The sequence below is a fragment of the Gopherus evgoodei genome, chromosome 3 (assembly GCF_007399415.2).
Source record: "Gopherus evgoodei ecotype Sinaloan lineage chromosome 3, rGopEvg1_v1.p, whole genome shotgun sequence".
NCBI lineage: Eukaryota > Metazoa > Chordata > Testudines > Testudinidae > Gopherus > Gopherus evgoodei.
Genome location: NC_044324.1, coordinates 7,492,208 through 7,514,388, shown reverse-complemented (window position 1 = coordinate 7,514,388; position 22,181 = coordinate 7,492,208). Strand labels below are relative to the sequence as shown.

Sequence of the window (22,181 nt, the reverse complement as noted above, 5' to 3'; positions counted from 1 at the left end):
CCGTTTGGGCAAATGATTCTTGTAAGCAGATATACCGGGAAACCAATTCGCACAGACAGAATTGTTAACAAGTAAGGTAAATTGCTTTGCTAGCTGAACTAGAGGCATTTCAGCTCACAAGCAAGATATATTACTCAAAGCATGGGGGCTGTTAATGTAGCTATAAGTGTGATTTTTAAATATGTTATCAAAATAAGGAAGTAAATGAGTATAGTGCATTGTATTTAGGCTTGGCAGAATTCAGTTTTTATTTTTATCAATTAAATCTTCACAGCTGCCCAGAATTTGGGGTTTTAAGCATTTCTTCTCCCGCTACCCCCATCCCCAATTTTTATTTGAATTTTCCCAATCCTAGGAAATTACAGGGGGTATCAGCCAATGATTTAATGAAAGCAGATGTTGAGATTCAAGAAGTTAAAGTTTTAACCGTTAAAAACACAAATTGTCAGCATCACATGTAAATATCTTTAAATCATACTCCACGTTCTCAAGCAGCATTATCTTTCTTTGCAGGATTTCGATTATTGATGGAAAATTTGTCAGTGTGTGTGTGGATGCTAAAATCAAATTCTATTGACAAAAATCAAATCCTTCCAAGCCTAATTATATTTTAGAATACTGGATTAGAACACTAAAACTGTACTAGTTAGGGGCTCCAACCTTTGCATGACCCTTTCTCTGTATACAGCAGAAGAATAAGAAATACATTCAACTCTCTCATCTTTAGATATTCTGCTACTATAGACACTCTGGTCTTACAAATTTGTATGGAGCCAGATAAGAGAAAGGTAAGGTTAGAATGTTGGCCAATGTCATATGTTTTATATAACCAATACAACTCTCAGTTAAGGTCCTCCAAAATGCTTTTTACTTACGTTACATTGTTTAACCAAGGCGAAATGTGAAATATAATCTCAGTGTTCAGAAACATTCCAAAGAAGAACAAACAATTTTGCTGATGCTTAGCTAACATACCCTATGCACCAAGCTATAGCTGACGCAGGAGGTCTCTAAGGCTTTGGTGACTTTTGGAATGCAATGGTCTAAATGAGATGATAAACTAGTTACAAGTTTACTACAGGGTGCGTGCTAGCCTTGTAAAAGGTTTGCAAAACCATATCACAGATAATAGACAAGAAGTAATGCAAACCCCTATTCCCAGTACCTACAGAAGCAGAGTGCTGCTCAGATTTTGAGAGACAGCTGACCAACTGCATTCTACCTCCCAGACAGGTGGTAATGTATAGTTTTTTCCTTCACAGTACTGGGTACCCTCACTGTTCTGCCAGAGGGGAGAAGGAAGCTCTCTAAGAGCCACGGCGCTACTGCAGAATAGTCAGGGCACAAGCACAACCTCACCATGTCCCCTCTTTCCTAGCAGCTTCTTGTTGGGTCTGCTCTGCAGCTGGTGTATAAGGCCCCTGCTCTTGGGATAGTCTTTGGATTAGGGGGCCAAAGGGGTTGCAGTGGAGGGATGAACTCCCGCTGCTGTCTTATCGCCTCCTGATCCAGATGCACCACTATAGCTCTGCATGCTTGTGATGTTACTTCCCGGAGCCCCCCTGCTCCCTTTTAGATCCAGGGAGAGGGCACTGCCATCCAAGAGATGTTTCCCCACATCTCCTTCAGGGCCCTAGAATTAGACATCTTGCTGCAGACAAAGCTCTGCGATTCTGGCCAGTTTCCAGGCCAACCCAGGCCAAATTTGGTTGGTTTGAACTCAAAGTTCAAACCAGGCCCCAAAAACTGAACCTAGAAGCTCAGACCTACATGAAATGAAAAGACTTCACGTGAACCAAAACAGCTGATAATATTCCCCTATATCTTCCCCAATGGCCTCAGGTCCCAGCCTGAATCAGAAGAGGAAATGCTAAGGCACTGTATGAAATAACTGGACATGGGTCCCCAGTATGTAAAGTTCAGACCCAGAGTCAAACTTTAGTGAGTAGAGGGTAGAAAAGGGTTTCAGAGCCAAGGTTTTGGTTCAGATCCAATACATAAAATAAAGTGATTCAGGCCAGGCAGAAAATGCTTGATCAACTTGAATTTCAAAACTACTCACACGAGTCCTGTTTTAACCATTGTTTTTAATTACTGGCATTAGAATCATAGAATATCAGGGTGGGAAGGGACCTCAGGAGGTCATGTAGTCCAACCCCCTGCTCAAAACAGGACTAATCCGCAACTAAATCATCCCAGCCAGGGCTTTGGCAAGCCGGGCCTTAAAAACCTCCAAGGAAGGACATTCCACCACCTCCCTAGGTAACCCATTCCAGTGCTTCACCAGCCTCCTAGTGAAAAAGTTTTTCCTAATATCCAACCTAAAACTCCCCCACTGCAACTTGAGACCATTACTCCTTGTTCTGTCATCAGGTACCACTGAGAACTGTTTAGATTCATTTTCTTTGGAACCCCCTTTCAGGTAGTTGAAAGCAGCTATCAAATCCCCCCTCGTTCTTCTCTTCTGCAGACTAAACAATCCCAGTTCCCTCAGCCTCTCCTCATAAGTCATGTGCTTCAGTCCCCTAATCATTTTCATTGCCCTCCCCTGGACTCTTTCCAATTTTTCCACATTTTTCTTTTAGTGTGGGGCCCAAAACTGGACACAGTCCTCCAGATGAGGCCTCACCAATGCTTCATATAGAGGGGAATGATCACGTCCCTCGATCTGCTGGCAATGCCCCTACTTATACAGCCCAAAATGCTGTTAGTCTTCTTGACAACAAGGGCACACTGTTGACTCATATCCAGCTTTTCATCCACTGTAACTCCTAGGTCCTTTTCTGCAGAACTGCTGCCTAGCCATTCAGTCCCTAGTCTGTAGCAGCGCATGGGATTCTTCCGTCCTAAGTGCAGGATTCTACATTTGTCCTTGTTGAGCCTCATCAGGTTTCTTTTGGCCCAATCCTCTAATTTGTCTAGGTCCCTCTGTATCCTATCCCTACCCTCCAGTGTATCTACCACTCCTCCCAGTTTAGTGTCATTGCAAACTTGCTGAGAGTGCAATCCACACCATCCTCCAGATCATTAATGAAGATATTGAACAAAACCGGCCCCAGGACCGATCCTTTGGGCACTTCCCTTGATACCGGCACTTATTGAGCCCAATGATCTAGCCAGCTTTCTATCCATCTTATAGTCCATTCATCCAGCCCATACTACTTTAACTTGCTGGCAAGAATACTGTGAGAGATCGTATCAAAAGCTTTGCTAAAGTCAAGGAATAACACGTCCACTGCTTTCCCCTCATCTGCAGAGTCAGTTATCTCATCATAGAAAGCAATTAGGTTAGTCAGGCATGACTTGCCCTTGGTGAATCCATGCTGACTGTTCCTGATCACTTTCCTCTCCTCTTAGTGCTTCAGAATTGATTCCTAGAGGACCTGCTCTATGATTTTTCCAGGGACTGAGGTGAGGCTGACTCGCCTATAGTTCCCCAGATCCTCCTCCTTCCCTTTTTTAAAAAGGTGGGCACTACATTAGCCTTTTTCCAGTCATCCGGGACCTTCCCTGATTGCCATGAAGTTTTACAAGATAATGGCCAGTGGCTCTGCAATTGCATCCACCAACTGCTTTAGCACCCTTAGATGCAGCACATCTGGCCCCATGGACTTGGGCTCGTCCAGCTTTAGCATCAACTACACCTTGATTAGTATTTACTTCTTGGATCAGTATTTTGATCAGTCAATGAACATATGTGGTTACGTTATGATCCAACAGGGAAGCCAGAGCATGGTATCAGAGAGTTCAGTGTGATGTCACTTGCTCTTGAACTAGTCATGTTCTGGAGCATGCATGATATGAAGAGTCTGGCATCTGTTCCTCAGCCCTGGTCCATTATATTCCTGTCAGACTTGTTCTCCAGGCAAAAACAATGCATCAGGCTCAGGGGGCAGATTTTCAAGTGTTTCTAACCCACAACTGGAGTCAGATTTTCAGAAGTGCTCAGCATTCAACAGTGCCCACTGTAATGCTTTGGGAAAATCTGCCCCTAAGAGCTGATCTAAGCTCTTTTGAAAATCTGGCTCCAATTGTGGGTACCAAGCACTTGAAAAATCTGACCTGGTGTCTCCAGAGACTTAACAGCAAGTTTCCCTGTCAGCAACAATGTTGACCCCAGATCATGAACTAGGCTCCACTAATTCCTTGGTATGCAAAGCAGGAGTATTTTCCAGCCAGCAGCATCTTTAAAAAAGGACTACATAACCCTACAATATAGCGTACAAGAGTGAGACTGTAGTGTTTTGGGTGATAATATTTTAATTCTCTCACACACACACGCTCAGAATGAGCCAAGAATACACAAGATGAATCTCAGCAGATCTGCACAGAGCTTGTTCCATAAATCAGGACCACACAGAGAGCCTGTCTCTGTTACAGAAAGCAAAACTACCCTGTGGCTCTCATGCTAGATCCTTTGTGCCTAATGATGGGTCTTGGACTTATGAGATATATGAAAACCTAGTAGCTTGAATGGCTGGCAGTTCAGTTATGATCCACAGCTGTCTCAAGGTGAGAGAGAGACAGTAGGCCCCACTGAAACGGGAGATGTGGTTACTTGCACACTTAGAAGGGCAATGCGCTGTTATAATTACTCAGACATTTGTTCAACCTACGTTGCCCCCGATGAATAACCCACTACCTGCTGGGCCTGTTTTAAGCTCAGCACACCTCTCAGGATCTGGCTCTTAGACACTTTTTCTGAGGAGTTTGACTGTCTCTGCCCTCCTGCATGGTAGCCAGAGGATTTCCTGTCCATGTGAAGGGAACACACTTTCCTATTATCCTGCTGGGTCCTATCACACACACAGGGACTTGGTTTCAGAATGGAAACCCGTTTTAGCTACTGCCTGGCTAGGGAACAAAAACAAACATTCCCTGCTTGTGGCTGAGGAGGGAGGCCCCTGAAATCCAACACTCACTCCCTGTATTTCCACTCAGATCCCAGTTAGGAGATTAACAAGGAGCAGGAGGGGATAGGGAAGCGACTCACACTATCTATCTGTCCCAGCACCAAGGTGGCTGGGGTTGAATTAGATCTGGGAGCTTCAGCAACAACATCGGGGTCTGGATACTAAAATTCACACTCCAAGCAGATGAGGTTTCCTGGAAAAAGCTGCACCAAAATCCTCCTTTGCAGGAGGGAGACAACCTGCTTCCTACTTTCTGCTGAATTTATAAACTCTGCCACCTTGCTCTCGCATAGTGTATGAATTATTGCAGTAGCCCCTTAAGGCCCCAATGCAGGATCAAGGCCTTGTTGTGCAAGGTGCTGTACACGTTTGGAACAAAGGGACAGTGGATCCCCAAAGAATGTCCATGCTAAGGATGAGGTGAGACAATACAGTAACGCCACACTCCCAGCCCCAGCAACACTTATCTGAATTAATTTGGGGTCACACTTTGTTCAATTTACAAGTGGTTTTTAAAGGGTTAATAAATGGATTAGTAGATGTTATAAATGTAAGTAGATGGTTACAAGCAACCTATAGGGTTCTATAACCATTGATTATTCATTAAAATATCCATTCGTCATTTATTAACCCTTTATGAAGTATTTATCAAATGGATCCTTAATATAAAGTGTGACTGAATTTTGAATCCTGCCTGTTACATTCAGCCAACTGAGTCCTTAGCACTTAGTTCATGAATAAGCCTTCAGGGTAGGCAAGGTTTTTTAGTTGGTGGAGGGCAGACACAGCATGCTCTGCATTGCGTGGTACGGACATAATCACCATGCTGAGGAGCAGTTGTCATAACTTTAGTCCCAGATTTGGACCTTAGCGTCCAAAATATGGGAGTTAGCATGAAAACCTCCAAGCTTAGTTACCAGCTTGGACCTGGTACTTGCTGCCACCACCCAAAAAATTAGAGTGTTTTGGGGCACTCTGGTCCCCCTGAAAAACCTTCCCTGGGGACCCCAAGACCCAAATCCCTTGAGTCTCACAACAAAGGGAAATAATCCTTTTTCCCTTCCCCCCTCCAGATGCTCCTGGACAGATACACAGACACAAGCTCTGTGAATCCAAACAGAGTGACTCCCCCTCTCCGTTCCCAGTCCTGGAAACAAAAGCACTTTCCTCTTTACCCAGACGGAATGCAAAATCAGGCTAGCAAATCCAACACACACAGATCTCCCCCTGATTTCTTCCTCCCACCAATTCCCTGGTGAGTACAGACTCAATTTCCCTGAAGTAAAGAAAAACTCCAACAGGTCTCAACAAGAAAGCTTTATATAAAAAAGAAAGAAAAATACATACAAATGGTCTCTCTGTATTAAGGTGACAAAATACAGGGTTAATTGCTTAAAAGAAATATGAATAAACAGCCTTATTCAAAAAGAATACAAATCAAAGCACTCCAGCACTTATATTCATGCAAATACCAAAGAAAAGAAACCCTATAACTTACTATCTGATCTCTTTGTCCTTACACTTAGAAACAGAAGATTAGAAAGCAGAAACTACTTCTCCAAAGCTCAGAGAAAGCAGGCAGACAGAAAAAAAACCTCAGACACAAAATTCCCTCCACCCAAAGTTGAAAAAATCCGGTTTCCTGATTGGTCCTCTGGTCAGGTGCTTCAGGTGAAAGAGACATTAACCCTTAGCTATCTGTTTATGACAGCAGTGTCATGGGGCCAGATCCCACATGCTTTACAGAAATCATGCCAATAACGACGAGAAGAGGTGAGCAACGTATACCAGCCTGTTTCTGCACAGAATCGTTTCGCGTGCTGTGTATGACTAGATCACTTTGCTATGGGGGGAGGGGAAATTGCATAAACTAGCATATCAGTTGCTTAAATTCATAACTTTGCTAGACACTATAAAAATCATGGTCTTAATAAAGACACAGGATTTATGGAACTTTACAACAATCTGTAACCCACCGACCCTCCTTTTTGTCCTGTGACTCCAGACATGTTAAAGGCTCACTTCACCTCTAATGGCCCCCTGGAACATGTGCTGACTATGTGCTAAGCGATCTGTTCCATCTTGTATTTAGCTGCAACGCTGTGGACAAGTCGACACCTAAAATGCTGCGTGCACGTGGCTGCACTGATGTAGCGCTTAAATGAAGACCTGTGAGAGGCGCAGTAGCTATGTTGACGGGAGAAGCTCTCCTGCTGACAGAGCACTGTCTACACTGGGGGTTAGACTGGTCTAACTGTATCACTCAGGGGTGTGGATTTTTCACACCTCTGTGTAGCTCAAATGCTTGTGTCCCTCACCAACACAAGTTGGTCCAATAAAAGATGTTACCTCACCCACTTGGTCTCTTAATCCTTTTGCACAAGTGTTTGGATACAAAAGTTCCTAGGTTCAAACTCTGCTGACAGCTCAGAGCGTGAGTGCGTACAGATACACCACACTCAACTCCCATCAGTTATTTCTATCACTGCTTGAAGTAGTAAGATGTTGAGGGAAAGGGGAGAGAGGGTAGAAAGTCAGCAAGAGACTTTGCTGCTCCAGTATGCAGCTGGAGATCAGACTGCAGCAGGCAATGTTCAGAAGATCTCCGGGACTTCAGTTCACAGAGGGCATGACTACGTTGCAGTTAGACACACGCTGCTGGCCTGTGCCAGCTGCCTCAGGCTAAGAGGCTGTTTAATTGCTGTGTAGACATTCAGGTTTGGGCTTCAGCCCAAGGTCTGGAACCCTCACACTTTGCAAGGTCCTTGAGCCCAGGCTCCAGCCTGACCATCTACACCACAATTAAACAGCCTCTTAGCCCAAGCCAGCTGGCATGGACCAGCTGTGGGTTTTTAATTGCGGTGTAGACATACCCTGAGAGGTTTAGCTCAGGTCACACAGCCCCTGCCCAGACTGTCAACATCCAGAGGCTTCCTGCTTGATTTTCATTAGTATTAATGAGAATATTACAAGGCTGTCAAAGGGCTACATCCATTCCAAGTCCGTTAACACTAATTTGATGGAAACGCTAATAAAATGTCATGAGGAAATTTTCCCTCCCTCCACCTCTCTTTTCAGTCCCTATTATTTTAATGGACATTGTAAATACTGTAGGTGCCATTATTAATAAAGATAACCCACTAATTAAACTTGCCCCTCCCTCTCATCAACTCTTGAACCTCTGCCACCAGCAGCTGCTCAGAGAAACACTTCATTGTTTAACAGGGTGAAGCATCTCAAGACATATAATGGCTCTTACATGGCTGAAAAAGTAACATGAGCATCCCTCCAAATTTTCTACAAGGGCACTCAAAAGACAGAAGGGATCTGGGGATTGTAGCATCAATCCATACCAAGTTACTCCAGACACATCGAACTATCTGCAGCAACCCAGGTGGATGTAGTTTCTGATCTGGTTCCTACTCAATGAAGAAACCTCTCCATAATACTACATGCTTGAGAGGTGAGCATCTGAACCACAAAGCCAGGCTTCCTCTCTGCTTGGGCTGATACCAAGCCTTCTGAAGATAGAGAACAGTCCCGAATCCTTACGTTTGGCTCTGCTCTACCAGAAACGGAAGCGGGGCCCCGTTTGAGCAGAAGCAGGAATAGACTCATTTGAATTGCAATAACTAAGGGCTTGTCTATGCTGCACCGCCCTGTGAACGACGAGTGTGTGAACTGCAGACCACCCTGAAGTCCTGGGCTCTAGTTGCCCCCACGTGGACACTGCTGGCGGAAACTAAAAGGGACCTAGTTCACGTTAACACATTTCTATTTGAAACTGGGCCCTGCTCTACCCATAATATGTAGCTCAACATAGCTTTGTTACTCAGGGGGCGTGAAAACTCCACTCCCATGAGCCAACCTAACCCACTGTCTGGACACAGCTAGACTGGAAGACATTTTTGGTCATCGACCTAGCTACTGCTGCTCAGGGAGACATGTTACCTACAACAACGGAAAAACCCCTGTTGTGGATCTAGGAAGCATCTACCCTACCGCATGACAGCACCACAGCTGCAGCTGTGCCACTGTAGAACCCACAGTGTGGACAGGCCCTATGGAATCTTGTTAACCTTAAAAAATAAAAATAATCATTGGTGGGCTCAAATTGCTCTTTGCTAACCCTGCCTCCTCCCATGCACAGGCCCGACGATACAGCAAAGCTAGCCATTGGCTCAGCATGTTACAGTGGTGAGCGTGAATAAAATGAAGAAACCAGCTTCTGCTTACCAAAGTTCACCTTCAATATCTGGCATTCCTGGGTCCCCACTGCAGTCGTGAGGACTAGCTGCATTATCTCATGCTAGTGAAATGTTTCTGCTGATCAATTGCTTGTAGCCTCGCCATTCTCTGGGTTCCCTGGTCCATGTGTGCTGGCAAATGTATGGGCTTTTCTTCCAATCTCACAAGAGCGTGCGTTTGTTTCTGATAGTGGGGAAAATGAGAATACAAAGGATCCTCTACCCACAAAACCTCTCCAATGCTGTTTGAATAGTAGAGAAGGCACCCAAAACAGAGAAAGTGCCAGGAGACGCAGAAGGTCACAAGTTAGGGCAGAACCCAACAGGAAATCACTAGCATCTGTGACATCAGGTTCACAGAGATTTATGATCAGACGTTAATGGCAACTAGGATTGAGAGTCTGTCTACACTAGGGTGTGTAGCTACAATATTTTATACAAGGACAGTGAATTAAACAAAAACACAGACATTTTGAAATTTACTCAGTATGAAGCTAGCACACTTGAAATTCATACCACTTAATTTGCTAGGTTAAGCTGATTGTGAGCTATTTTGAGAACACACAGTGCATCTTTAAAAAAAAAAAAAAAAAAAGGAACAGAATTTCATATAGAGTCAAGATAACTTATACCAGCTTCTGAAAGGTCATTTGAAAATGATATAAAACCTCAAGAAGTCAAACATCTGGTGGGAAGCACTAGTATTGAGCCTCACAATGAGAACTGTGCTGCTTTTAAAAAGAATCCAGTTTGAGACCGTGCTGTGAAAAGGAATACCAAATACAACAGACACGCAACATTTGTATAGTGCTTAGATTAAATGGAGCTTAAAGACTATGTACCTAGAGACATTTTTATTTTTTTTCATATAAACACCCCCCTCTCGCCCCCCAGTCTGTTAGGGGAAAGCTCCCCGGAATACGGTGTAGATGCAACACAGGTATTCTATACAGGCATGGCTGGATTCTCTGGAAAACCTCTAAGTAGGAGCTGTCTCCAGCTCCCTTGAAAGCTTGGCCACAATTGTTTTCAAATCCCAACCCCCACAAGACCACCTCTCCAGGGCTAAGGGACACTTTACAGTGTCAGAGAGAGTGACTTCTGGACTATATTTCATGTGACTCTCACCTTCTCCCTTCATTAGACACACGTTTTTGTCCATTATTCCATGTCTGATGTCTCCCCTACCTCCCCTTCCTGACAGGAGAAAAAAACCTCCCCCAATTTCACCGCCCCTTCTCTATCCCAGCTGGAGAGACCCGCACCTGCCTAGGCATTTATATCACACTCAGCAGCTTCTCCTTTGTTAAAAGAGGGCTCCCTCCACCTGCAGCCAAAAGACCCCTTTTCCCAGACCCTGCTTGCAACCGTTCCAACTTTTTATTAGAATAAGTACCCCCCCCCAAACTCCCCTTCCCTATCCCTGGTGGAGGGAGCATTCACCCAGTACCCCAGATGCAGAGATCACCCAGGTCTCCCCCCATTTCTGACCTGCAAGTGGACAGGCATGCCCTGATCCTGCTGCAATCAAGATGGAGGGAGGCTCGCAGCCTATGAGGGAACTGGTTTCCGACTGCAGCACAGGCTAAGCCCTGGTGCCAGGGCAGCCACAGAGCCAGGCCAACTCCTGCCGCCCAGGCCTGCTGCAGAAGTGGGCAGGCAGCAGCCTCAGAGGCAGGTGGGCAAAGCACGCCATTGACCGGGGATGAGCCAAGACCCAAGGCAGGGATACCAGCAAGAGTCCCTTCTCCTCCACAGGCTGCTCTGCCTCTGCCTGGAGGGAAGTGCCTGACGAGGGGACGAGCCTCACCTGGGCTCAGCCAGGCCTCCAGCTGCCACCATTCAGCTTCAGAGAGCCGGGGGGCGGGGGAGGAGCTCTACCCCTGGGAGTTAGGGTTGCTCACTTTGGTTGGACATATTCCCAGGGCAGCTGGTGGGGCAAGTGGGGCACTTTGCCTCAGGCCCCGCAGAGGCCCCTTCGAGAGATTTTCGGGACGTCTGGAGAGGGGTCCTTCACTTGCTCCGGGGGCCCCGGAAAACCCTCACGGGGCACGGGCCCCTGGAGCTTCTTCCGCTCTGGGTCTTCGGTGGCAGGGGGGTCCTTCCGCTCTGCGACCCCCTGCCGAAGTGCCCCAAAGACCCGCGGTGGGGGGTCCTTCCGCCCCAGGTCCCCCGCCGAAGACTCCAGGCCCCTTGAATCCTCTGGGCAGCTCTGCATATTCCTGGAGGGTTCATCAGATGACAATCTTTAATTAAAGATTAATTTTTAATTCCTGGGGATGCCAGGACAATCCTGGAGGGTTGGCAACCCTACTTGGAGAGCTCTCTTCCCAAAGATACTCCTATATAATCCCACACTTCCTGGACAGTGACAGCTGCTTCCTCAGTTCCTGCCCCAGCGTGTTCCCCCTCAGTGGGGAAACCGGAGTGAGAGAGGGCCATGGGCCATGGGGTGCCCCGAAGGAACAACAAGGAATCTGCATGTGTGCTTACCAGCTCTGTCTCCAGAGCCCCCATCATCTCCCAAGAGAGACCTATCATGCACCTTGACACTCACACAGGACAAAGTTCTGCTTTGATGGGAGGGGAGAGACGGGGCCAAACAGAGGGTCCCCAAGCCACCCTGTCAAGGCCTGAGCAGCACCACACTTTGCAGTGCTCCTTACTGCTGCTCCCCAAAATCAGCATGCGCTTCCCTAGGTGTGTAGGATCTCCAGGGGTCTGGTCTGACACCCCAAAGCTGCTCCCTTGTGGTCATCTCATATTCGGGGAGTGCTAGTGTGACGAAGTGAGATCGTTCTTAATGTTTCCTCTGAATACTGTAGGGGTGCCTCAGTTTCCCCTATGCATTTCTTAAGTCTCTAGGTGGTGGGATAAGGGGATGTAATTGTTGCAGAGCAAAGGGCCAGTGCACATACATGGCCGACACACTGGGTCCTGGCAACTGATAGCCTGGGCCCTTCCCCCCTGCCAGGTGATAGCTAAAGGTGTTGGAGAACAAAGGAATCAGGTGACCTTCTGGCCCAGGAAAGGGACAAAGCCCACAGGAGGAGCAGCTGCAGAGTGAGTCAGTTTGGAGCTGGCTAGGGACGAGGAGTGAAGTGCAGACGTGGGGGCCTGGCTCATTGCCCCCCAGAATGGACCTGAGCAAAGGGTCCTGATCTCTGTTCCTACAAGTTCTGTTTTAGACCGTGTTCCTGTCATCTCATAAACCTGTTTTACTGGCTGGCTGAGAGTCATGAAGTAGGGGTGCAAGACCTCTGGCTTCCCCAGGACCCCACCTGGGTGGACTCACTGTGGGAAGCGCACGGAGGGGCAGAGGATGCTGAATGCTCCGAGGTCAGACCCAAGAAGGTGAAGCCGTGTGAGCTTCTTGCCCTGGACACAGTCTGCTCACAGAGAAGAGACGTCACCAGAGTCCTGTCTGGCTTCATAGGGAGCAGTTCCAGAGCATTGCCTGGGGACTCCAGGACAGCTAGTTCTGTAGTCTGTTGTGCTATTGGAAGTAATCAACTGCTGTCTACCCACATGGTCACCATTTAAACCACGCATAGGTGTGCAGTGTTAGGGACCAGAATACTAGGGCTCCTGCTCCCAAAAATCACAGAGCTTGCAGCCAAACGCTAAGGGGACTCTCCATTAATTGCCAGTAATAGGACTCTGCAGACCTCTAGACACTAGAGGACAGCACTGCCAAAACATGTGCAGTACTGATTGTCTCCAGTAGTGGGCAGTAGCTGTGTAATAAACAGAATTGGGCAGGAAATGGTTTCCCTGTCCTGGGAAAATATTTGAGATTTAGAAACAATTTCCTGTCCCAAATTGGGATGAAAAGTAATAATCTCAAAATTTTTTTGCAAACCAACATATATTTTGGGTTTGGGTCCGCTGAAATCTTTTATTGTGATCATTTCAAAATGCTTTGTTTTTGACCAATTAACTATAATTAGCTTAAATTTCAAAACAAAGAGCCTTTTTGAATCAGGAAACTGATGTTTTGTTTTTAAAATGTTGAAACAGGACATTCTGATAATGTGAAAACTTTTTTTCAACTTTTTTTGAGCTGAGAAATTTATCAAAACCAAACAATTCCCATAAACAAATTAAGTTTTGCTGAAGCAACATTTTTTGATGGGAAAACATCTAGTCGAAAAATTCCTGACCAGTTGTAACACTAGGATATAGTTTCCTTGACCATATTCCCATGCTGTTACTGTAAGATTCCACATGCCACTGAGAACTGTCCAAGAGAGAGCTGATGTAATTAACAATGAATTATATGCTGTTACAGCCAAACATTTTGTTTTTCATGTAATCTCTTTAATACTGTGTCATACTTTTCTTTTTAAAATACAGTATTTTTTGAGGTAGACCATTACAGTTCAAAAGCATTTCTTTTCAGACATTAATAAGACATGAATTAAATACTTTCATGTACAATATGTTGCAAAATGAGGTAGAAATGGTTACAGAGGACGTACAAAGTCAAATATGATAATAAGAAAAAAAGTCTTCAAAAATCCAGTACCACTTTTTGGAGGAAAGGTGAGAGGGAGGCAAGGAGGATGCTAAAAGGAGGTACATTTAAAAAATATTCCCAAGAGGCAGCTTTCTACGAAGGCGCTCACGATATTGTCAAGTGAATGTGCAGATACACACGTACTCAGGTGAACCTGAAAAGGTTCACGTAGATATCATAATATTTGGACATAGCCTCCTCCTGTGATGTCTCATGCGGCAGGAAAAGAGAGAGGCTTTGGCTGTACTGAACATAACAAGGGATTCTTTGTTGGGGATCCTGGACACAGACCCTTCAGTTCTCTCTGGCTCTTAGCTCTGAACTTGTGCAGCCCGCCACCACTATCCTGGATCTCCTTAAATTCTAGCCTGGACTACAAGTCAGGGAACATGCTGCTATGAATCTATAAACTACGCCACAGAGACGTTTATATTTCGTGGGAGATTGTTTTACTGATTCCTCTCCTCAGCGAGTGGGGTTATCCCCCATTTTACACATGGGCAAATTGAGGCACAGAGCATGTTATAAAACTAATCCAAGGTTGTGCGGTAAACCCATGACAGTCAGGGAATAGAGACCAGAAGTCTTGGTTCCTTGTTGCCTCTTAATAGACAAAAAATAAAAAAAAACAGCTCCTCTTGTATAATACTTCCAATTTCATATAAAACAAGATCACAGAAACATTTTTTAAAAATCTTTTTAAAATTCTCTGGGTCATGTTATCTTATTGTATTTCAACCAGTTCATCCAATGTCTCTCACGTATACGCCCTCCCCTTACCAACTGATGTTATCCAGACCCCACTTTTAAAACTGGACACCCAATTTGTCCCCCAGCCATTCAAACCAGCACTTAGCTTTCCAAATACATGTCATAGGTGCCTGAGTGTCAATTTGAGAGCCCGACCATGGCACTGGATCTCTTACATTTAATGGCCAAGTTTTGAAAACTGGTCCTACACAGTCAAACTTGATAAATTAAAAAATTTAAAATCCCCTGCACCTTTTCAATCCTCTCCCTCCTCAGAATTCCATTGAGAGTCAACTCCTTCCCCCTTTGCTTTATTCACTGTTATGCATTACTAATCCAGGGAAGAAAGACCAACTAGAAATCCTCTCCCCAAGGCAGCCAGGTCAAGCCATTCTTAACTTCCAATGGGAAATCAGAAAGAGGATGAGGGGATGGCTGGAGCCAGATACCAGCATTAAGAAAAACGAGTGGCTAGAATTTTACAAGGTTGATTCCTGCAGCCTACTGCATGTATGGTCTTGCTGCTCCTTTTCTTTCTGTGAGCAGCCGTTCAAACACTGTGCATAGACTGTAGCTAGGACCATTTCCAAACCACCAACATATACAACAGGGGAAATGCTGGGTCTGGGCAACAGCCCAAGGGAACTCCTGGTCAAAGAGAATATGGGTTGATTCCTGGCACCTGGGGACTTTTGGTAAATACAGAATGTAACTCTGTGGTTACGTCTACACTACTTGCCAAATTGGTGGGTAGTGATCGATCTATCGGGGATCGATTTATTGTGTCTAGTGTAGATGCGATAAAATCGATCCCCGATCGCTCTGCCGTCAACTCCGGAACTCCACCGCGGCGAGCGGCGGAAGCAGAGTTGACAGGGGAGCGGCAGCTGTTGACTCGCCGCTGTCCTCACGGCCAGGTAAATTGACCTAAGATACGTCGACTTCAGCTACACTATTCGCTATTCGCGTAGCTGAAGTTATGTATCTTAGGTTGACCCCCCCACAGTGCAGACCTAGCCTGTGTCTTGGGCAGATTTCAGAAAGAAGAGTCAGGAGTAGCTATTTCAGAGCCTGGTTTGAGTGGCCAGCACGTATTCCAGCAGTGAGCTGCCCAGGAAGTGCCCCCCTTGGACACATCGCTGCAGACAGCTCTCTCTAGCTGCTGAGCACTTTCTAGTTTTGTTTTCCAGGATTTCAAAAGAACAAAATGAAGAAACCTAGAGAGAAAAAGCAAGAGCAGGCAGCACAAATTGAGCCCTGTTTGAAAAGTGCCCTGGGTCTCAGCCAGTGTTTTGTACTAAGCCCTCAGAGATAATTTAATTTGCCTCCTAAATTATATACTCACTTAAGGGTACTTCAATAGCCGTGGCTTCTGCTTTCTCAGTGGTTAAATACAGCAGCTGTCAGAGAGAGGGAGCATCAGTTCTACATTGTTAACAGTTGCCAGGGTTCTAGAATCCAACCCGGAGAACGAGATGACTCAAAAGGAGGTGGTGGAAAGACCCTAAAAGAAACTGAGATTTTAGGATCTGAGGAAGCAGGAGAAGGAAGGAAGGAATGAGAGCTGTGAAAACAATCCAACCCACCACAGCACCCCTGCCCACACCAGGGACAATGGCACTTTTCAAGTGGTAAGTTTGTCACAGCAAGCAAAGGGCAGCGGAGAGCAGCAGAGTGAAGAACGAAGGACAGTGCTCTCTCTCCAGCTTCTGGGTCAATTTGATTATTGCAAATTCAGACTAAGTTGGAGATCAATACAGAAAGTGAGACAGAACATCCGCAACATAAAAAACAACAGAGCCCTGTCTGCTCTTATCAGCCAAAGATCTGATCCCCCGTTCACTGAAGTGGACAGGGATCTAGTTCCATTTACTCAAAAGGGCTTTGAGTTGGGCCCTACATCGTTTTAGACGGTTGGTCTGGTTATACAGTAAATCTGCACAAAGCTAATGAACGCTGGTTGTTATGATCTCATCACTGCTGTTCTGCTACTTGCTCTCATCCATCAGAGGCAGAGGTGGTGCAGTTAGACTGAGTCACACATGAGCCTTTACAAAGCATATGCCCCTTTTAGAAAGATTTCCTTTTCAGGCAGCTCCACAGCTACTCAGAAATTAAGGATTTCAAGAAATGGTTTGGGTTGGGGACTGGGTCGTTATATGTTGGTGCAGGGACATAGCATGTTCTGGGTGCTAGTGCAAAAACCTCATTCTTTGTAGGGTGAAGGGGGGGAATTTGCAATGCGAGCAGCAGAATCTTCTCATGAGCCACATGGATGCCAATGTCAGTTCAGAGAAGCAGCAAGCCCCTTAATAATAGCTCCAGTGGCTCCCTCATCACACCCCTGCAAACACCCTCCCACTCTCCCTGAGCAGTCAGAGTTCCTGGCTCACAGACTATAGCATGCAAAACCTCTCAAGAAACTGGTTCTATCAAATGTGACACCGATGAATCTTTGGTGGGGATAAGGGGCAGTCCTGTAGACCATGAGCCAAGGTGTCTGTTCCCTCCCAAATAATCTGTTAAGAACATGCCTAGAGAAAGAAGCTAAGAGGCAGCCTTGTCTTGGCACCTGCACAGGGCATTATTTGGTGTGAGAAGAGAAAGGCTGTGATGAACACAGAGCCAGGGAGGGAACAACTGTGGTATCCTGGCTAGCTTCTCCCAGCTGTCTTCCCCCAATAGAGCAAAATGATCTAACTAAGGGAGTGGGAGTGCCTGGACTACACAGCAGCTATTCTCTGTTTCTCGTGGCCCAAAGGCGGCCATGGGAACTAAAGCATAAGCCAGAGCAGCCCTGAGGCTGCTGTAACTCCTACTGGAGGATGTGCTGGCCCCTGAAAGCCAAGAGTGCAAAACTGGCTTAAATCCACCTTAATTCCACCCTCCTGCACATGCAGGGATGGGAGTAACTGAAATTCCAGACCAGAGACTCTTCCAGTGCCATTGCTAACCTGCCTCATCCTGCTCTGTGCCTCTTCCCTGCCCCAAAGTGGCCAGTTCTCAGCACTAGAAGTTCATTCTCCATTGGCCTTTTAGCTCCAGCCCTTTGGCTGCTGTTAAGCATTGTTATAGCATCCTAGATAAGCACAAACCATGGACTGATGCTCTATTACCAGGCAGCACCGGCAGTGGGACTTCAAGTGGCTGGGGGTTTGGCATTTTGTATTTCAAGTGCTTGGCTTGTTTTTTACAGGCTGTATAAAGGCAGCTCAGGGAGCCAGCTGGGGGCTGAGGTGACACGACTCTCCATGTGGGTAAGGATTGCAACAAGCCCTTCTGTTGGCTTCAGTGGGGTTGGGATCAGACCCCTTAGGGATAGTGGGATGGTGGCAATGCCACTAGGCCAGTGGGTAGGATTCCCAGGGGTCCAACGGTACTGCCCTGCCTTCCCCTACCGCTAACTGGGACATACCCATCTTCGCTAGATGGAAGGAAAATGCCAGTATGGAAAAGCCTCTGCATGAGGAGACTGGGCCCTGCATTATTTCAGACCTACACATGAGCCTCAGAGCCAGGAAGACATAAGAGATATTTAGCTTTATCCCTCTGCCATTGCTCTCTGCTCCTGTAGCCTAGGGGTGGGTTTTGAGAGGGCTTTGCCTGCAAACAAAGGCCCTGATCCGGCATGTTGTTCTGCAGAGGGCAACATGACATGCCAGCAACACAACCTTCAGGATTGGGCAGTAAGAAATGGGCTGAGACCTACTAAATGGCACTAGTTTAACTTCAGCTGTTTTTTAAAAATGATTTAGTTAAACTGGTGCAAACCTCTTATTTTGGTTTAATGGCAGCTCATCTTGTTTCAGCTTCTGCCAACTCCTAACTGACTTCGGGCTTTACCGAAATATGCCTGGTTTAAACAAAAAGATGAGCATCCACACAGAGGTTTGCACTGGTTTCATTAAATCTGTTTAAAATCTCACTCTTAACTAAACCAGTGCAGCTTTCTCCTATAGATAAGGCCTCAAACACACAGTGCAGAAGTCTTTGCAGGTTAAAACCTGGTTCTCTAACAGAGTTTTTCCTATCCACAAGGGCAAAAATAAACCTTCTTACAACGTGGTCAGGTCTGGACCACATGTAAATATACTCACTCTGGCAGCACAGGCAGAGCCCTTTGCTAGGATACACAAGAGGAGGAAGTGGAGAACACAACAAAGAAACAAGCTTTGCAAACCAAGACGTTGGGAATGTACCCAGTAGGTTTATCCAAAAAGTGGTACTAGCAACTGCTTTTAAACTACGGCACTAATACTCTCTTTTCCTTTGAAGACACGTTACTCCACCAAACACTACAATAACAATGTTTAAAAAAAATAAAATTATGGCATAATATAGTGTGAAAAGCACCTGAAATACATTCAACTTTCATCTTTGTAACAACTTCAAGTTTTTTTTTTCTTTCTTCTTTCTGTCTTCCTTTTTTGGAAGCAAACACATAATGCAGCTTTGTATTGAGTTTGGCAAACTGTTAAGATCTTTTTTTCCCCTTCCCTTTCTTGAGAAGATAAAAGAGTTTTTAAAAAACACGCTTGGGTTTGTTTGTTTGTTTGTTTGTTTGTTTGTTTTTTCTGAGGTAATTTTTTTCCTGAGTAGTTAAAAAGAAAAACAAAAAAATACTACATACATTACAAAAATAAAAATGAGGTCTAGTATATTAAACAATCTACATTTTTTTTTACTCCAAAACCTTCCCTCCCTCCTCCCATCTCCCTGCGCCATTTATTCCTAATAATAAATTCCTCATGATGGCTTGAAAAGATGTTGATTTTTAGGTGGAACGAGTCCTTAGTATGGCACAGTTCAGAACAGAAAAATTGCCCATAACGCCACATCCAATGGGGACTGGTTTTGTTAAATGATGGCTGAAAAATTTCTATTAGGAACAACAACAACAAAAATCAGGTCTCTGTAAATCGACTAGAGAGCTGTCATATCACGCAGGAGAAGGCTAAAACCGAACGTATCTCTACCTGGCTGCATCCTGTACGTTGCTGGTCTCAAAACGGATGAACGGGAAAGTAGACGAATAATAAATAGATTATCCTGAGTTCAGTGAGCGACTACTTCGAAAAACAAAACCAAAACCAAACAAAATCAGTCAAGTCCGACACAGAAAAGCCTGTAAAGGAATTTGTTTGTGTTTGGGTCTTTTCTTGGATCAAATATTTCACCTTCAGATCAGCTTGGACATAGGAGAAAGACAAAAGACACTGCCTGAATTCATGGGCGATCTGTTATTCCATCCTTAGCAGCTGGAGCTAGACCAGAGACTCCAGAGCAACAGATCTGAACAAATACAAAATAATTCCCCCGAATCTTTCACTCGGAGGTCAAGCTGGCATACAACCAACACCACCATCAACAAAAAAATGCCACTGGAGTCTGAGACTGAGGGCTTGGTTCCCCCAGCCCACCTCTTCCACGCGCCGTCAGTGCCTGGACCCGTACATTTTGTCCCACTCCACGTACAAGTCCAGCTCCTTCTGGGAGACGGTGGGGCGGATTTTGCAGAAGGCATTCTCGAAGTCTTTGTAGGAGGTGGGCTGCAGCTGGCCTGGCAGGCTGTGGAGTTTGGTGGGGCCGGCCTGCTGGCACAGCTGGATGAGCTCGCTGCCTGAGTAGCTCTCGGTGTGCTGCACAAGGGAGGCCATCTCCCGTTCACTGAGGCAGTAGTTCTGCTGGGCCAAGGTGTGGTGGAGGATCTGCCGCCGGGCGATGCTGTCGGGGGGGGAAATGTAGAACCGCTTGGTGAACCTTCTCTGGGAGGCTTCATCCACATTGCTGGGCCGGGTGGTCGTCCCGATGACGACGACGTTCTGCTCGGCTGAGGTAGCTATGTTGTCCAAGTAGGAAAGCAGCTGAGACTTGAGGCCGCTCACCTGGGGGGCTTCGTCACCAGCGCAGGCCACAAGGAGGGACTCCACCTCGGAGATGAGCACCACTGACGGCTGACGGCAACTAGCCACGAAGAAGACCGTCTGCAGGATCTTCTCAGCCTCACCCTTCCACTTGGAAAGCAGGGCCGTCCCACTGAGATTCAGGAAGGTTGCGCCCAGCTGGGTGGAGATGCACCTGCTCAGCAGGGTTTTCCCTGCTCCACGAGGCCCGAACAGCAGGATGGTCCTGGGCGGCCGGCTCTCCCCAGTGTAGGCCCCAGGCCTCAGGATAGGCCACACCAGCTCTTCCTCGATGGTGGCTTTGACCGAGACCTGGCCGGCAATGTCTGTCCACTGGACGGAAGGGCTGCAGTCGACGATTTTGTTGTTCACCAGCTCTAGGATCAGGGGGTCTATGTTTTTCAGCTGCTCTTCCACAGGCTGGCTGCTGAACACCTGCAGCTTGGCCTGCATCCCATGGGCGAAGGCATGGCCCTGCTCACCACCTGCGTGCTCACCATTGGCGAGGGGTGGGGTGAACTTCTCAAAGCTCTCCCCGGGCCTCAGAGGGGCTTCCCCGGCGCCGTACGGAGGGGAGACCAGGCCTTTCATGGACTGGCTGTTGTACTTCCCTACATGCTCCTCCAAGGCCACAGTCGCCGCTGCTCCCGTCGGCCTTTTCCCAGCCTTGAAGGGCAGCTGGGAGGTCTCGGTGCTTCGGCTAAAGCTGCTGCTGCCACATTCGCCGCTGTCGGACATCGGGTATGGCGACTCAGGGGTGGACTTTGGTTGTTCATAGCTGTATTTTCTGTACCTGCCCTCAGCTTCGTCCTCCCCCCCAGGGATGTCAAAGGCCTTTCGTTTCAGGGAGCCCCCTGAGTCGCTGCTGAGGGGGGGCACCGGGAGGGGGGGCAGGCTGGAGCTCTGGTAGCTATAGCCAGGGATGCCTGGGGGCCGGGAGGAGGGGGACGGTGGGGGGATAGGGGTGGGTGCAGCAATGCCTGAGGGCAAGTAAGAGGCTGACGGGTGCGGAGGGTGGATCCCCCCGTAGCCGGGCTGAGGCGGGTAGCCACCTGAAGCGTAGTTGTACATGGGACCTGAGGAGCTGTAGCTGGGGACCAGTGCAGAGGAAGGGTGCGTGGGCTGCAGGAGTCCTGAGCTGTGCAGGGCTGACGGGTGGGGAGGGGGAAGTGCTGAAGCGGGCTGGCTGCAGTAGCCTGATGGCAGGTAGGTGCCACCGTAGCCTGAGGTATACTCCTGAGCCGAGCCAAGGCCGCTGGAGCCTGTGGCTCCCCCACATGCGTTAGTGGAATAAATGGGGTCTGCGAGGTTGCCCGAGACAACAGGGGAGCTGCCAAGCCCTACAGGCCCGTTTCCGGGGGCGGAAGGCACGACCCCCTTGGAGCCAGACAGTCCATCGTGCATGGCATTCAGGGGGTAGGCACCGTCCGAGCTGTGCGACATTGGCCATGGCTCCACGTCAGCTTTCTGCCCATTGAGTGGCCCAAAGGCTCCATCCCCATAGCTGTTCAGCACAGGCCTCTCATAGGGCGAGTCCAGCACTCCTGAGTACTTCTCCGCATACCTCTTGAGGAGGTTGGAGGCTGTCAGCGCGGAGATGTCATCGTTGGCCCAGGCATAATGGAAGCGCTGCCGGCTGCTGTGGTAGAGGTCAGATTTGTGGGCTGGTGAGGAGGTGGTGGAGGAGACATCGAGGTGCTGCTCTGGCCACTGGTTCAGGGGCTGGGCATGCTCTGGTGTCCAGTGCATCTTCAACAGAGCTGGGGACAGGAAAACAGAGGCAGAAAGGGTTAAATGTGGCCCTGGAGTAGAGCGGTCCTGCTGAAATGGAGGCAGGTTTAAACATACA

At 47.2% G+C, this 22,181-nt stretch overlaps 1 protein-coding gene across 1 annotated transcript in view; it reads right to left on the bottom strand.

Annotated features, from left to right (window-relative positions):
• Nucleotides 1-19,793: 19,793 nt before the first annotated feature.
• The window catches only part of FIGNL2 (fidgetin like 2), a 44,452-nt gene continuing 42,064 nt past the window's right edge, over nucleotides 19,794-22,181 (bottom strand). Inside the window, exon 2 of the mRNA XM_030558404.1 lies at nucleotides 19,794-22,092. Within this exon, the coding sequence (XP_030414264.1) occupies nucleotides 19,865-22,081 (2,217 nt within the window). The 5' untranslated portion in view covers nucleotides 22,082-22,092 and the 3' untranslated portion in view covers nucleotides 19,794-19,864. The remainder of the gene's footprint in view (nucleotides 22,093-22,181) is intronic.